Source organism: Echiichthys vipera, assembly GCF_963691815.1.
Source record: "Echiichthys vipera genome assembly, chromosome: 10".
Taxonomy (NCBI): domain Eukaryota; kingdom Metazoa; phylum Chordata; class Actinopteri; order Perciformes; family Trachinidae; genus Echiichthys; species Echiichthys vipera.
The window spans coordinates 17045562-17061487 of record NC_139835.1 but is presented as its reverse complement, the minus strand read 5'-3'; the positions used below and the strand labels follow the sequence as shown (position 1 = coordinate 17061487).

General features: G+C 41.8%; 2 protein-coding genes across 2 annotated transcripts in view; one reads left to right on the top strand and one right to left on the bottom strand.

Annotated features, from left to right (window-relative positions):
• The window catches only part of LOC310952421 (uncharacterized protein), a gene marked incomplete at its 5' end in the record, with an annotated part of 20219 nt that extends 18686 nt beyond the window's left edge, over nt 1-1533 (bottom strand). The window contains one exon of the mRNA XM_083921033.1: nt 1398-1533. Coding sequence (XP_083777159.1) covers nt 1398-1533 — 136 coding nt within the window. The remainder of the gene's footprint in view (nt 1-1397) is intronic.
• The window catches only part of LOC310952697 (activin receptor type-1-like), a 26478-nt gene extending 10552 nt beyond the window's left edge, over nt 1-15926 (top strand). The window contains exons 2-12 of the mRNA XM_083921374.1: nt 2756-2829; nt 3331-3585; nt 3855-4127; nt 5379-5645; nt 6614-6819; nt 10912-11011; nt 12326-12472; nt 12653-12928; nt 13814-14011; nt 14750-14880; nt 15005-15926. Of these exons, the coding sequence (XP_083777500.1) occupies nt 2763-2829; nt 3331-3585; nt 3855-4127; nt 5379-5645; nt 6614-6819; nt 10912-11011; nt 12326-12472; nt 12653-12928; nt 13814-14011; nt 14750-14880; nt 15005-15139 (2055 nt within the window). The 5' untranslated portion in view covers nt 2756-2762 and the 3' untranslated portion in view covers nt 15140-15926. The remainder of the gene's footprint in view (nt 1-2755; nt 2830-3330; nt 3586-3854; nt 4128-5378; nt 5646-6613; nt 6820-10911; nt 11012-12325; nt 12473-12652; nt 12929-13813; nt 14012-14749; nt 14881-15004) is intronic.

The window sequence follows — 15926 nt, the reverse complement described above, 5'->3', positions numbered from 1 at the left end:
ACAAAAACAGTAACTAAACATAATTAAACTCACTAAATATGCTTATTCTGTTCTTATTCTTGCCCCATTCTATTGTAGTGAAGTAAAATATTGAACTAGCATAAGATGGAAATACAAGTACTTCAACATTGTACTCAAGTACAGTACTTGATTTATTTTATATTTCTGCAAAACATGAGCTCAAGATACTCAGAAATAGCAACCGATATAAACTGTCTGACCTTTATCAGAGAGGGAGTAAAAGAGAAGAAATGATCAGTGTCTCATTGTGCATTAGTAACAAACAGCTTAACAGCTGCATGGAATTGTCAAATGATATTGTATTACATAATATATTAATATACTGTGGTAAGGCCCATTAGATCATTAGTTCCAACAGCAGTAAACCTGGAATATATATTTTAAGTTATAATTACCATGTGGTATTTAAACTGGTTTCCTATTACGGTACAACACCACATCAGAGGATAAAGGAAGAAGAGGAAAGAAGGGGGTTGAGACAGATAGAGAGTGGGAAATGAGAGCACACCCTTGGCAGGATGTCAGGTCTGTGAACACACAGAACACTAACAGAGAATTCAATACACACACACACACACACACACACACACACACACACACACACACACACACACACACACACACACACACACACACACACACACACACACACACACACACACACACACACACCGTCATAAAGTTGTCTGCTCGGATCGCAATCGGTTCTGCAGATGCTAGCCCTGCCTCTCTCCCCTCCAAGAATCCCTTCTATGGTTTCCAATATCAGGACTAGTCCTGGGTGTGTGTTCTTCAAGCAAAGCTGTTAGCTGGCTTTATGATGTAACCTGCTAACTATGTCTCATGCATGGATAGATGTGGAGTTTGCTGCAAAATACAAACAAACACACGTTGGAGGTCAGGCAAAAGGCCCTCAGGTTTTGCAATGCATAGACTGAAATATTTGTTGTGTGCATAACGGCAAACGCATAAAAGGACCACTTAGCGGTTTGGTCTGCAGAGCGTGGCTCACTGCTTATGATAGCTTATTTAAGACAAAGTGTCTGCGTGGGAGAGATGAATTGAGACAGAGATAATTCAGTGCCCCGTCGAGGGTCTTTTCAGCAGTAAATGTAAACAAAAATGCAGCAAATCATTTACTCACGCTAATTGAAACCATTAAATGGAGCCTTATGACATGCTCTACTTAGTTAATTGAGTTGAGTTATTGATCTCTCAGCAGCAGCGTGAGTCATATATGAGTGATATGAGTCTATCAAGATAACCAGTCAGACAGAATCACCTTTTTTATCTAGGCTCTAGTGTCTGCTCCAGACTATTGTCTTTACCCCTCTGCTTATCTCTTTATCCTGCTTCCTCCGGCCCCCTGGCTTCACCGTAGCCCAACTGACTGTCCCCCACCAGCTTGTTGCCCTTCTTCCCGCAATCCCCCTGGGCGCTGACACCAGACACCTCCTTGTCCCATTTCTTCCTCCCATGTGCACGGTTAGAGCCCAAGTGTCTCTCCCACATTGGCCCTATTCTCTGCCCTTCTCTGACCCACTGTCCCCCAGTTGCCCCCTGGCCATACCTCCCCTTTGCCTCTTCATGCCCTCCTGCCCGTTCCCTGCCCCCATCGCTGCTCCCCTCTCCTCTCTCGTCCAAAGGGGGCAGACAGAGCTCCCGATTATCTCTGTGTGGCAGCCTCTGTTTTGTGCTCTGATTAAAGAAGCAGCATGTGGTCTGTGTGTGAGCGGCCCGTACAGACGCTGCCGTTGGGCTAATGCTAACATTACGTGCTTAATCATTTATGTCTGGGAGACGGGCAAAAAGCCTGGGAGGGGATGGAGGTAAAGGGGGGTGCTTGGGTATTTATCAGTGGCACAGATGCACTCAGGCGCGCGCACACACACACACTCACACACTCACACACATGCTTCCAAGATAACGGCCCCGGTGCTTAGTATGGCATAAACTGGGCACACTGCAGGCTATCACATATCATCTTTTATAAAATGGGTAACTGGGAGGCAGATTTTTTTCCCTCTTGAGCTTACAGTGTGAGTTAAACTGGTGGTCTGTTAAAAAAATCTGTCACTGGATAAAACAACGAACATAACTGCATGGCGTATGTAGACGCTTCTACAGACGCATTAAATATTGAAGGATCAGACTGTCTCCAGGTCTCTAAACGATAGTATTTGGGCACCCACACTCATTCTCCCTGCTGTGCTCCTCTCCTCTTTCTCCTCCTCCTCCTCCTCTCATCTGTCTGCTCCTCTCCCCTCACTGCCAAGCAGCCTGTCCCTCCAACACACACAGACCTCACCGTACACACTCACACGCACACACAGACACACAGACACACAGAGGCAGCCAATAGGAGAGCACCAGTCTCCCCATTGCTTGCCACTCAATGCCTTGTTGCCAGGACAACAGGAAAGCATGAGACCCACTTTACTTGAGCATTTTAAACTTAGTGTTGACTCTTTTTCTGAAAACAAAAAAAAGGTCCCCCTCTGTAAAATTTCTCTCTAATACTCTTAGGTGGACAGCAAAGCCCGTCGTTATCTGTCTGTATCTTTTGCCTGTCTCGCTGAATGGTGTCCAGAAAGATGTTTCACAAAATGCCCAATCCTAGTACATTGGTCTTAAATCTCTATCCTTTCCTTTGAATACAATTTCAGCCCCTTTTGCCTCGTAAATAATGCGTATTCATCGACCACCCTCATTTTTGTGTTTTTTCCCCCTCTAGGTTTACAATGACGGTTGAGGACATGTTTCTTTTGCTTTCGATCGTCCTGGTCATTCCCTGTTCTAGCTTGGAAGGTAAGTGTCATGTCAGAAAACAGTTTGTCCTGACCCAAGTACACGCAGTAGCTGGAAGGGCGTGTACTGGAAGTCTCTGTTCTCATATTTTCTGTTGCTTCTTGTTAAACATACACACAATCTTTCAGCCTTTGTGTCTTTCTCTGTTGCCCTCGAGTCTCTTACACGCATAGACTAAAAATTCACTCTTTTTTTTTTTACACTTTCACCACCCCTCCCCAGTCTGTCTCCCTCTCATCTGCTGTCTCGCAGTGTTATTTTAAATAACTGCAGTGACGGTGGAATGCGGTGGATAGAGTAGCTTTTTTTTGTCACGCTCGTCCTTGCACTTACAATAGATAAACATGCATCCTTACAAGAGAGATTAGCACTAATCATCTGATGCCACAACACATATAGGAGCACACTAGAGATTAAAGTCCTCCTTTGCTGCAGCTCTCAATCTTTTTTCAATTATGAGTTATTGCCTGTTCCATAATTGTTTTTCCTTTTCTTTTATAGGTGATGTCAGCGCGAGAAACTCTGAATGTTTATGTGACGGTGTGACCTGCAGGAGTGGGGACCGCTGTTTCGGCCAGCAGTGCTTCACCTCCCTCTCCCTACTGAACGGGACATCAGTCCTTCAGAAGGGCTGCATTTTGGGTAACGAGGAAGGGTCCTCGCGGTGCGGAAGCCCGTCAACTCCTGAGCTGGTGGTAGAGTGCTGCTATGGGGATTTGTGTAACATGAACATCTCCTTGCAGTCCCCAGTGAAAGGTGAGGTGTTTGCATCCTAACACTGTGTGAAAAACATCCTGCCTAAACTGCTGCAAGATCTTCATGGTCACTGTGCCTAACCTGAAGTTTATCATTCAGTCTTTTTAAGATATGAGGCTTTATTTCCTGTTGAAATGTAATCAAACTTTCTTGATCTGCATCTTCAGCCAGCCAACAGAGACACATTGTCATGTTTTCTGATCTGAGTGAGTGCCATTTCATTTAATGGGTTACTAATGTTATTGCTCTGATGGGTTTCCTCTTATCAGATACAGAACTGTCTGCTGGCAGACCAGTCCTCAGGGACCAGGAGTGTGTGTGCGAGGGCGGTGTGTGTGAGCATGACCATCGCTGTGCAGGCCAGCAGTGTTTCTCCTCTCTGAAGACGATTGATGGGGTGGCTGTCCAACAGAAGGGCTGCCTGAGGGACGACGAGGAGGGCAGAGCCACCTGTGCCATGCCACCCTCATCGGCCCATGTTGTCAAGTGCTGCCAGGGCCATCTGTGTAACATGAACGTCACTGTGCAAGCTCCAGGGAAAGGTGACTTTGTACACATTGTACACATTTCTCTTGGCTGCATTTCATCATAGACCTTATGTCACTCATGTCATTTCGTTTTATGACAAAACACTACTTAAATTTAGACTTTTAAAGCTCCCGTATTATGCTAATTATTAGGTTCATACTTGTATTTTCGGTTTATACTTGACCATGTTTACATGCTTTAATGTTCAATGTACCTGTATTAACCCTCTGTATGAAGGGTTAATACAGTCTTTTTTTTGGCCCATTCTGGAAAAAGCCCAGTCTGTTCTGATTGGTCACTATTTCTCGGTTGTCCACATCTGTGCACTAGAAATCTCTGCACCGTCATTACAGCTGGGAAATAACTGAAACAGCACTGTAGCGGCACTTTCTACACACACACACACACACATATATATATATATATATACACACAATATAGTTGTGACATCACAAGCGTACAAAAGTCCTGACGGCTCGTTTGAGGTGTAGTTCAGGCGGGAAATCATCCCATGGACTTTTTCGGCACTTACATCGAATAAGCCATCAAGACAGTTTTTTTTTCGTGTAACAACTATTAACAGAGGAATCCGGTAGAGTTGTCAACAGTCAGACGTGGCTAACACTGATTAGCTCGGGGCAGTACGGTGAAGGCATCAAAACCGCTTTTTTAACCACTAATACTACTCAAAATAACACCAAACACCTAAATCGAAGCACCAATGGGCTCCTTCCTTTTGGATTGCATTTGGTAACCGACTTAAATGGACTTAACTACGAGAGGAGCTGGTACAGGGGCCAGTTGGTAAGTCTTTCAAAACAGTCTTTTTATAAACGCTGTTTTAATGCCTTCACCGTGATGCCCCGCGCCAATCAGTATTAGCCACGTCTGGCTGTCAGCAACTCTCCCGGATTTCTCTGTTAATAGTTAATATACGAAAAAAAACTGTCTTGATGGCTTATTTGATGTTTGTAAGTGCCAAAAATGACAGCGGGATGATTTTGCACCAGAATTACACATTCAAAAAACTGTTTCTTAAAACGGGCTATGAGCATTTATCCGTGGATTAGTGCTTTAATACTTTCACAGTATTTGTATAACACCTTGACCTGTTTTATAATAAAAAATGAAAATCTCACTTTGTACAATATAGGACCTTTAAAAGCATGTATGTATGCTTATTGTAATGTGGGAATAGCTTTAAGGATTTCTTGTCGACAATGTACTTATTTGCCAGCCATGTCTTTTTCTTGAATCTCTTGCAGAGGAGGGAGTAAAGCCCCCGACCAAAGAAAAGCATCAGTGCGTGTGTGAGGGCAGCTTATGTATAACAGGGAATCGCTGCATGGGCCACCAGTGTTTCTCATCTCTGACAGTCAGTGCCGGCTCCCTGGTGTACCAGAAAGGCTGCTTTAAGATCTATGAGCAGAGTACATTGACCTGCAAGACCCCACCTTCCAGAGACCAGATTGTGGAGTGCTGCCAAGGGCACCTGTGTAACATGAACAGCACCGTGGCGCTACCTGTCAAAGGTACACTACTTTACTACCCAGAATGTTGTGTTCTGTGCCTCTCTATCAAAGATGCTCAAGAGCGCCCTCTGTTGATTTTAGCATTGAACAGTGTACTAACCAAATTGATAAATCCATTCCAGACACTGTGCAGCCTAGATTTCATCAATTCAGAATAGGAAGAACTATTTGGGTTAGTTATTATTACTGATTCAGATAATGTCACACATATTCATTCTCTACTGAGAAGGTTATGTCATCAGCTGTGAAGTTATCTGTCAAAGCTGTTCTGGATGGATTCTGTTGGCCCGAGTTACACATCTGTGTGGCCACACTCCTGGCACCTTATGAATCAGAAAGGGCAGGTTTTGAATATTATTTAGTCATGGTCTACTTCCCCGCTGTCCTCTCGGAGGCTGTCAGACCTAGCTGACAAGAGCCCAGAGGGTGAAGCCACCTGGGAATAAAGGGGAGACAGGCATCTATACACAGAGTTGTTGTTGCCCTTTTTGCTTCCCTCACCTTTACTTTTCTCTCTACAGCAGTCCTATATATAATATTTTCTAGAAAAATATTTATATGTAAAATACTTTACCTGAATCTGTTTTACATTCAGTGATCCGATCAGAGATAAATACAATTGACCGTCTTGTTAAGTTGCCACAAATACAATTTTGAAGTCTAGCTTAATGCATCCCTGCCATCCCTGTGTGTGGCGTGTGCGTGCGTGCGTGCGTGCGTGCTGTTCTGTGTCCTACCCCACCTGGCTGCAAACCTGTGATCTGTGTCTATGTGTGTTCAGTCGGAGAGAAAACCACAGCAAAGATGAGTTTTCCCCTCAACGTACATATCACCGCTCCTATCTGTTGTTTATTTAAGCACAGATGCAGTCTTTAAAAATCAAGAATTATTTTGTGTTTTAAAAAAATGCCCAAAGTGATGAGTCTGAAGAAAATACCACCATTGCTAATTTTTCTCTACCCTTACAGCTGAGGAGCTGTCCAGCTACAGTGTGACCACACTGACTATCGTCATCGTGGCACCCATCATCGTCCTCATCATCCTCTCTGCTATTGCTATTCTGGTGTTCAGACGCATCCACAACAACCAAATGGAGAGACTAACATCACGAGATGCAGAATATGGTACTATCGATGGCCTTATAGCATCCAACGTGGGAGAGAGCACTCTGGCGGTGAGTAGGTGGTTACTATGTAGGAGACTACCTCCCAGGCTCATTAGAAATAATGGTATAAGAGCTGCTGGAGGCATAGTTTAATTGACTAGTATGTTGAATATTACATTTCAGTCCTGTATTTTTACCAACTTTTTTTTCTCTATGCTAGCTGTCATATTCTTTAGGTGTTATAAATGGACCTTTAGCAAGGCACATCATTTCTGCTATGTGAAAGAAGTTTAAATTGGTAAATAAAACTGCAGTGCTTCTATTTTCTGAGCACCAGGCACTTAGGAAGGAAACAATAAAATAGATGAATCAATGCATAAATTGTGTTAGTTTTACTATCTTCAGGTTCATATTCAGACAACTTTATTGATCTTAAAGAGGGCTTTTTATCTGCAGATTACCTGTTCCATACACACAACTTCCAAACTGACTCACAGGCGAGGTAGTCAAAACACACAAGGGTCAAAACAAGGAGAGCATTCAATACAATACGTCGAGAGTCGAAATCTGAAATAAAAGAAAATGAGTCATTTCAAATATATATGAATAGCTGGGCAGCCTCCTCCATGCCCGCGTCAGTTTCCAGCAGGATGTCGGGTGCTGTGGTGTTGTTTCGCCAAGACTTGGCTGCTGGATCCTGGAGTGTCTGATGGCGCCATTCAACCGGGACCTCTTTTTCTGTGTGGTGATCTGGCAGCGACATTCTGCTGTGCGATGTATCATGCACAAATTAAAAGAACTGACAGGATTTCATTTCAATGGAAATCGACGCAGGCACAAAGGCTTTCCAGCTCAGTGCCAACATATGCACACTAGCCAGCAGGATGCCCGGAGAAGATTCAGTTGACAATGAATGAAGTGAAACAAATACGTCCATATTTATCTAATTATGGTCTTATTCCACATACCGTTGCTCAATAACTGCGGAATCTTACAATTTCTCAACTCAACCATTAAATACAGCTAATGAGCCACATTCCTCAATGTATCCATTTCCTCATCAGAACAGGAGTTTCATTTTTCTAACAATATGACAATTTATCACGTTATAACAATGTTCCATGTTACAATATAATTTACAATATATAAACAATAAAATGTATCACATTATAACAAGATAAATGGTTATAACAAGAACAGTTTCTTACATAATCTATTTTTGTATGTCGTAATAATGTGAAAATGTTCAAAAATGAAAAACCTCTTGTTCTAACAAACTTTTCACATTATAATGTGATATTATCTATTTTTCATTTTCTTGGAGTGGCAGCAATACACTGCTCAGAGAAACGCACACAGCCCGTATTCAGAAACTGTGCCTTTAAACGAGCCGTCGGGACTTCTGTCACGTTGTGATGTCACAACTATACTATATAAAGATATAAAGTGCCGCTGCAATGCTGTTACAGTCATTCTCCAGCTGCAATGGCAGTCCAAAGACGCTGAAATGTACTGTAGGAGATGCTGACCAATCAGAGGCATGCACTAAAACAGTTTACTTCAGACGGAGGGTGAATATAGGTATAATCAGACAGTATCAGAAAAATATGTTTTTTGAACAAACAAGTGTGAACCTGAAAGTTAGTATAATATGTCCCTCTCAAAGTTACATACAGTATATGCAATTGAAGATGTGAATATGTGAACTTGTCATTTTGTACATTTCTCAGATAGCAAAACCAAAACTTACAGTTTTCTGCTTTGGGATACTTTACCAATGTAAACAAACATTACTGCACCAGAGAATATAATAATTTAGCTCTAGTTGTTAAGTGTCAGTTCCAGTGTGTAAGGACCTTTTATGTCAAAGTGATGGCAGGTCCAATCTTGTTTTTTGATTTAGGGTGGTAAAGTGGCTGTACACTTGAATCAAAGAGAGTGTTTAAAGTCACACAGAAGTGCAGATATATACCACCAACAGAGATAGAAAACCCCTCTAAAATGATGTATTTACTTGAATGGACTGTTGGATAGGTGGGAACTTCCACCACAGGGAAACACACAATAGAGACACGATGGCACGATAATCCTTGTTTGTCTCTTGTTTAATCCAGATTTGTAATCAAGGTGGTCATGTGGTGGCACTGTTATCAAGGGTTTAATCTCATATGCTGTGATTAACCAAAACAAGACACAAATACTGCATAAAAACAGAAAAATGTAAAAGAAAAAGAAAAAAAGAAAAGAATCAATTCACAGTATCATTGTTGTGAAGTTGTAAATGTTACGCCATTTATCTCAATGGCATCTTCAGTTCAATTGGTTTTATTTGGGAGGAATCAGTTAAAGTAAAAACAAACACTCCTACTCCACATTAGAGGAATAAATCACTAAATATAGGGCACAGAAAATCCCCCAAACCTCGTGTTTGGTTCAGTAAATACTGTGAATAGGTTCACTATATAAAGACTTAGGTTAAGTTCAATCCTCAATATATTATAATGCTTCTTGTCGTCGTTAGGTCAACGAGCAAGCTCTGTCTCCAAAATTAATTAAATTCAGCAGTGAACTTTGTGAACTTCCACATCATACATTAATCTCAAGAATATTTTGTAATTCTTATGCAATAACATTTAAAACAGTGCACAGTGGCTACGTATTCATGAAATCTGTGATGGTGGGTGGTGCTATTACTGGAATTCAACTCTAAAGCTTGTTTTTGAATCTTCATCGTTTTTCCAGTCTGTTAGAGGAATGCCTTTTGCTGTTTATTTTCTCTCCACTCAACCGTGGATTGTAAGTCTTCTGCAGAGCGGTTTATGTTGTGAGGCCCACTAAACTGATCCAGAGTTTAGGCGGAGTCCTGTGGTTAACGTTTGGTCTGAAAGACAACCCAGCACATTCACTGGCGCACATTTCACTGTGTAAGCAAGTTCAGCAGTCAAATCACAGTCTAGCGTGTATGTGGCTGTTACCATCCATTTTGTGATTTTATATCCTCCTATAAACATAATGTTGTACATTAGCATACATTGGTATACTTTATTGATAGCAGTTATTTCACATCAGCAGCTAAGATTTCCAGCTGTTATGAATCTCTTTTTGTGAACATATTTTAACTCTTCAAAGCCCAGATTATTCCATTTATCTTTAAGTGTGTGTGTGTGTGCGTGCTTGCGTGTGTTAGTGCATGCGCAAGCTGTTTCCAAAGTCCAGTAATGCACTTGACAATTGAGCCACAGAATGTTTGTTTCAGCATAATTAAAAAGTGCTTGGCAGCACCACGAAAAAGGATATTAGGAACAGTGGTGTGGCTGTGAAACGCAAATCGGACCGAAACACATGTGCCTGTCCCTCTGCAGCCTGCTGCCCAGAAGTTGTCTCTGATTATGTTGATATTGCATTGTTGTGATTGCATTCTGCCGCCTTACAGGCTGGCCTGAATATACTCTCCTAAAAACAATCCTCCTGTACCAAAGAGAGGGATTTAAGCTCTCTGCAGGGCAACTCATTCATTTTATGGCCTCTGTCTTGCATTCCTGTGTTGTGATTCCAAATTGTCTCTCAGGCAGCTCTTGCATTATGCATCTATTTATCTGAGGCATCACTCTTCTCTGTTGTTTTCAATCCTCACCCTCCCCTCCCAGTTTAGTCGTTTGATTCGCTCAGCAGCTTCCGACTCCGTTGCTGTGCACTGCCCTCCTGTGTCAGCGACGGGATTCTGCATGTCTTGTAGCAGAGACAAAAATAAAAGGCTTAGCAGCATTGCACAACGTTTGGAGTCTGGCCCTTGGATAGATAAAATCTCCAGCACCCACACCAATTATCAGGGAGGGGGTGGTACGTCGTTTACTCAGCAGGGGGGCACTCTGCACCTCCAGCACACAGAACTACGCTCTCTCTCTCTCACACACACACACAAACACACACACATACACAATATCCTGGTACACACACTGCTTGCCCCCCTCCATCTCGTGGGTGCCACATCAAAGCCAGCCTGTTGTATTAGTCTCCATCTGAGTCCCAGATGCTCCGTATTTCATCATTTTTTTAGGCCTCGGGATTCCTTTGGGAAGGTTTTCTTTCAGCTACCTCACTTGCAATATAAATACACACATGTAATTCTTGAATCTGTCTTTCTGTTTTTCTCTTTTCTAGGATCTTCTGGATCATTCCTGCACTTCAGGAAGTGGCTCAGGACTCCCATTCCTTGTTCAGAGAACTGTTGCACGACAAATCACACTCAATGAGTGTGTGGGTAAGTGCCCTGTTAATGGCTGTTTTCATATTGTTAATAGCACTACACTAGCATATCCTCATGGGTTTCAATTAGGCACTCCCACTGTGCTGACACGAGGGCACTGGCTGTGGCCACATCCACACTACTGCGTTTTCATCCTAAAATGTTTCAAAACAAAAACAATCTCTGTCCATACAAGTGTTTCAGCTCCGTATCAGAAATAATCTCTGTCTATATTAACACGGCTGGAAATGCATAACATTGTGAGTTGTTGCAAAGCGAGACAGCAACATATTAGAGCGGTACAGGGAGCTTTATCCATCCCCAGAGGAAGCTATGACAAAGAGAAAAGAGTACTCACACAAGAAGGATGAAATCACAAATGGTATTTCAGCCTGCCTAACCGATACAACTGTCTTTGTCATCGTTTTCAGAGGTCTCTGTTTACGTCTGTATGGAAAATGCTAGAGTTGTGTGCACATAATGTCTAAACATCGGAAAAGATATGTATCTTTAAACAAAAAATGTAGTGTTGTGGATGTATGGCAGCTACATTGTAGCATTGTTTACTTCACATATATTGACAGAGGAGCAACTCATCCTAAATCCTCCTGATCCTATGATAACTTACCAGAGTTGTCAATTCTCCTTTGAAGGAGTATAACGCCGTACACCGTGTAGCATATTGCTTCCGTCTTCCTAGTTCATATTTTCACAAATACTGAAATAGAGTTACTTTCAAGAAATAAATGTATGGTTGTTGCATCCAAACTCTGCAAGAAAATTCAAAAAATCAAATGTGCATGAATTGATATGTGGCCACTGGGGGGCAGCAAGATAGAATGACATTTACACAGACACCATCACATCACCACTATGTTATGGTGAATGTGTAAGCAGACTGATTCCTATTTACACATTAAGGAGACACAGCTACATTAGCATTGATATAGAAGTATTTTTCGGGCCACCTGATAGATGTAATTTCAATACTCACTTTCCTTTGAGTTCAACTTCTGTCAAAGATATCTGGGTCTGTAGCTGCAAAATGTTTGACTTTCTTCATCAGTCACACAGTAACTTTAACTGTTATTTGGAACTGGCCAGCCAGCAAACAGTGAGCCCTATCACAGTTTGTTGTTGCTGCAGAGTGGATAATGGTAATTCTAGCAACCTTTACACATAAGAGAGACATTTGATACATGATAATATCAAAAATATCAAGTAGTGCTCGTGTGAAGTAACACATGATAGCATAACACATCCCTTTGGCTGATTTTAGGAGTCCATTTCTTGCTGTTTGGTCAATCCTCCCATGCTTTTGCCCACCAGGTAAGGGCCGTTACGGTGAAGTGTGGAGGGGTCAGTGGCAGGGAGAGAGTGTCGCCGTCAAAATCTTCTCCTCCAGAGATGAGAAATCCTGGTTCAGAGAGACTGAGATCTACAACACAGTGCTGCTGAGGCACGAAAACATCCTGGGTGCGTACCATATTCCTTTTAGCAGGCCCAGAATCAGAGATTTCATTATAATGTTTTTATCTCCGACCATTCTACCTCGCCTTTACTGGCTATTTATTGGACGGTAGCGCCCAAACATGTCCAATACATACTATGGTGCATCAAAACAGTTGATGAATTGCATCATTTCTCTCAATTTAGGCTTCATAGCTTCAGACATGACCTCAAGGAACTCCAGTACTCAATTGTGGCTTATCACTCACTTCCATGAGATGGGCTCCTTGTACGACTATCTTCAACTCAGCACCCTCGATGCATCCAGCTGCCTCCGCATGGCGCTTTCCATCGCAAGCGGCCTGGCACACCTCCATGTTGAGATCTTCGGCACTCAGGGCAAACCGGCCATCGCCCACCGGGACCTCAAGAGCAAAAATATATTGGTAAAAAAGAACGGACAGTGCTGCATTGCTGACCTTGGTGAGAATACTACAGATCTATATCATAAATACACTTTTTATATTAATCTTATATTTTTTTTGCTTTCAAGATGTGGATAGGAACAATCTGTTCAATCATATAAATGTATTTTGAACTCCACTCGAGTGAAAATGTGAATTTTGGGGAAATGCGTATAAAATGACAACACAGCTATAAAGCTATAAAAAAAAGAGTCTTTGGTTTGAATATATTCAACTCTGTGAATAAATAATACAGCTTCAATATAGAGCTGATACAAGCTGATGCACCATAAGCGTAAGAGGATTTTAACCACCTTAAAGTTGCGGCTCACCAATATTGCGTAAGAGATGCATCTGCAGAAATATCACTCTACTCACGTCTATCTGCTTAGCCATATTTGTTGTTAATTTAGGAAGAAGAGCCACTTCTTAAATGTACCACCGGGCCTTTAATCAAAAACACATTTAGAGGCGCTCAGACCACTTTATCCAATACACCAATGTTCCATTTGCAGATACTTCAATAAATACTAATGCAGGTACACAACATAACCTGGCGACCTGCTTGGGATGTTTACAGATTCAGTGTCTCTGTGGGAACAGGACTGTTTATGACCAAAAATAAGTATTTCGAGCATATGAATCGATTGAGTTGGATGTTTTGTCTGAACCATAGTTGTTTGAGAGGGAAGTTTAAGTCCCCCTTTACTCAAAAAATAGTTTTTCTTATTGTTAATTCACTTGAATGTTGGAGCTTTTCTGTGCAGAATGATGTATGTTCAGAGTTTCAAAAGTTTGTGTGCACACCTTAAAGCTGAGTTTAAGACATGAACCTGATGAGAATGATCTTGGAAGTATTTTCATGCGTCTGGATGGGAACTTGTGTTCTGTGTGTTCATATTAGGTCTGGCAGTCATGCATTTTCAAGACACCAACGAGTTAGATGTGGGGAACAACCCTAAAGTGGGCACAAAGCGCTACATGGCCCCTGAAGTGCTTGATGACTCCATCCAGATGGACTGTTTCGAGTCCTACAAGAGAGTGGACATCTGGGCCCTGGGCCTCGTCCTGTGGGAGATCGCCAGGAGGACAGTCAGCAATGGTCAGTGCATGTTTTACACAATGTGGTCCGGTTGAATTCACCGCAGTCTTGTCTCATTAGTGGCGTTTCCAATACAGTGGAATACCCGGCAAATGGCTGAAGATACATTACAACACTGCTATCTAGAAGTTGGGGATTTTAACAACACAAAATGAACCACTGTCTACATTAAAACTATTTATTAGAAATTGATTGTACATGAGATTGGATTCGGTATCATAAAACATAATAATGCCCTACTCAGGTGTACTGACCTTTTTTTACACCCCTGGTTTTTACATACAGTTTTGAACATGTGGTTCTTTTTAGAATGAACACAGGAAGCATTGCTTTGAGTCAGACTAAGTAAAAGCTTTTCTGCTATTGACTGAAGATTTGGCCTTGATGCACACGCCAACAACCACTGTTTGTGGTCTGTGGAGAAGCCAGAGGCATCTTATTTGAAATGAAACCTACTCCCTCCATCCACTGTCAAATGGGTTTATTGCTTTACAGTAGGAACTAGGCTTTCAGCAACACTTAAGGTATTGATTTTCCCCTGACACGGGAACCTCTAATCTCTGTTTTGCCCCACAGCTGCACTTGCGAGCAAGTTAAGAATAAAAATTGCCGTGCAATGACATGTTATTTTTCATTCACTTAAATGTGTTTCATGTGCAGTCTTCAGTTAGACTTTTTCACACTTTGTTTTGAGTGACTGCAATATTTAAATTGCTGTGTGCTGTGCTCTACTTGTAGGCATTGTAGAAGACTACAAGCCACCTTTTCACGATGTGGTCCCAAGTGATCCCAGTTTCGAGGATATGAAGAAGGTAGTGTGTGTGGATCAGCAGAGGCCCAACATCCCAAACAGATGGTTCTCAGACCCTGTAAGTGATATTTAAACTCTCATTAAGTACAGTCTGCATGCTTTTGGTATTCAGAAATAAGTTTCAGATATTTTAATGTAGTCATGGGTCTAGCAACTGATTTATTTCTCCTCATCATTTTCAGACTTTAACCTCCATGGCCAAACTCATGAAGGAGTGCTGGTACCAGAATCCATCAGCCAGATTAACGGCGTTACGCATCAAAAAGACTCTCACAAAGATTGACAACTCTCTGGACAAAATCAAAACAGACATTTGAGGCTGCCTCAACTACAAGAGGCAGACGTACTTAAAGGCCTTTGAAGACATCCAGAGGGTGGACCATCGTAGAGAAATCTCACAAGACAAGAGACTTGATGGGTTCAGTGCCCTTATAGTGGCACAAACCTATATTTATTTAAAAAAACACTCGGCGGGACACATTTTGGCATCCAAAGATGGATTACCAGGCATTTCTGAGACTGCCAGTGGACTTGGAAATAGGAAAATATCTATTCAACTTACGACATAGGAGCTGGTCATTTAACATGTTCTTCAAGGAAGAAACTGTTACCCGGGCATTCGAGTAGGCTTGCTTTTCTTAGAACCGCACAATTTGTTTGACACTTTTTTTTTAGTTTGAAAAAAAATGTCTGAACCTATTAGCAATTTCACTTTTTCTCTTTAATTGTACAGCATTGTTAATTTGCATTATGGTGGATTCATTTGGAAAAGAAGCCAACTTGCCAACTGAACATGGCAGTTTAATCTGCATACTTTCTTAAACGGCGATCACAGCGAGCAGTGTTATGTTTTACTTTGTGTGTCACGCACCTCTGTTTACAACGCTGTCAGAAGAAGATTCTTAGGATGTCATCAATCCTGTAATGTTGATTTGTACAGCTGCATCGATGGCACTGTTCTTTTCCTAAGGTTTCGTCCAACTAAAGGTACTCTGTCGCGGACCTTTTGTATATCACCATGGAGTTTACAGTTACCTGTACCTGTTCTATGTTTTGCTTCTTCATCTTTACAGAGACAAATGCGAAAAGAACAAATTAAATATC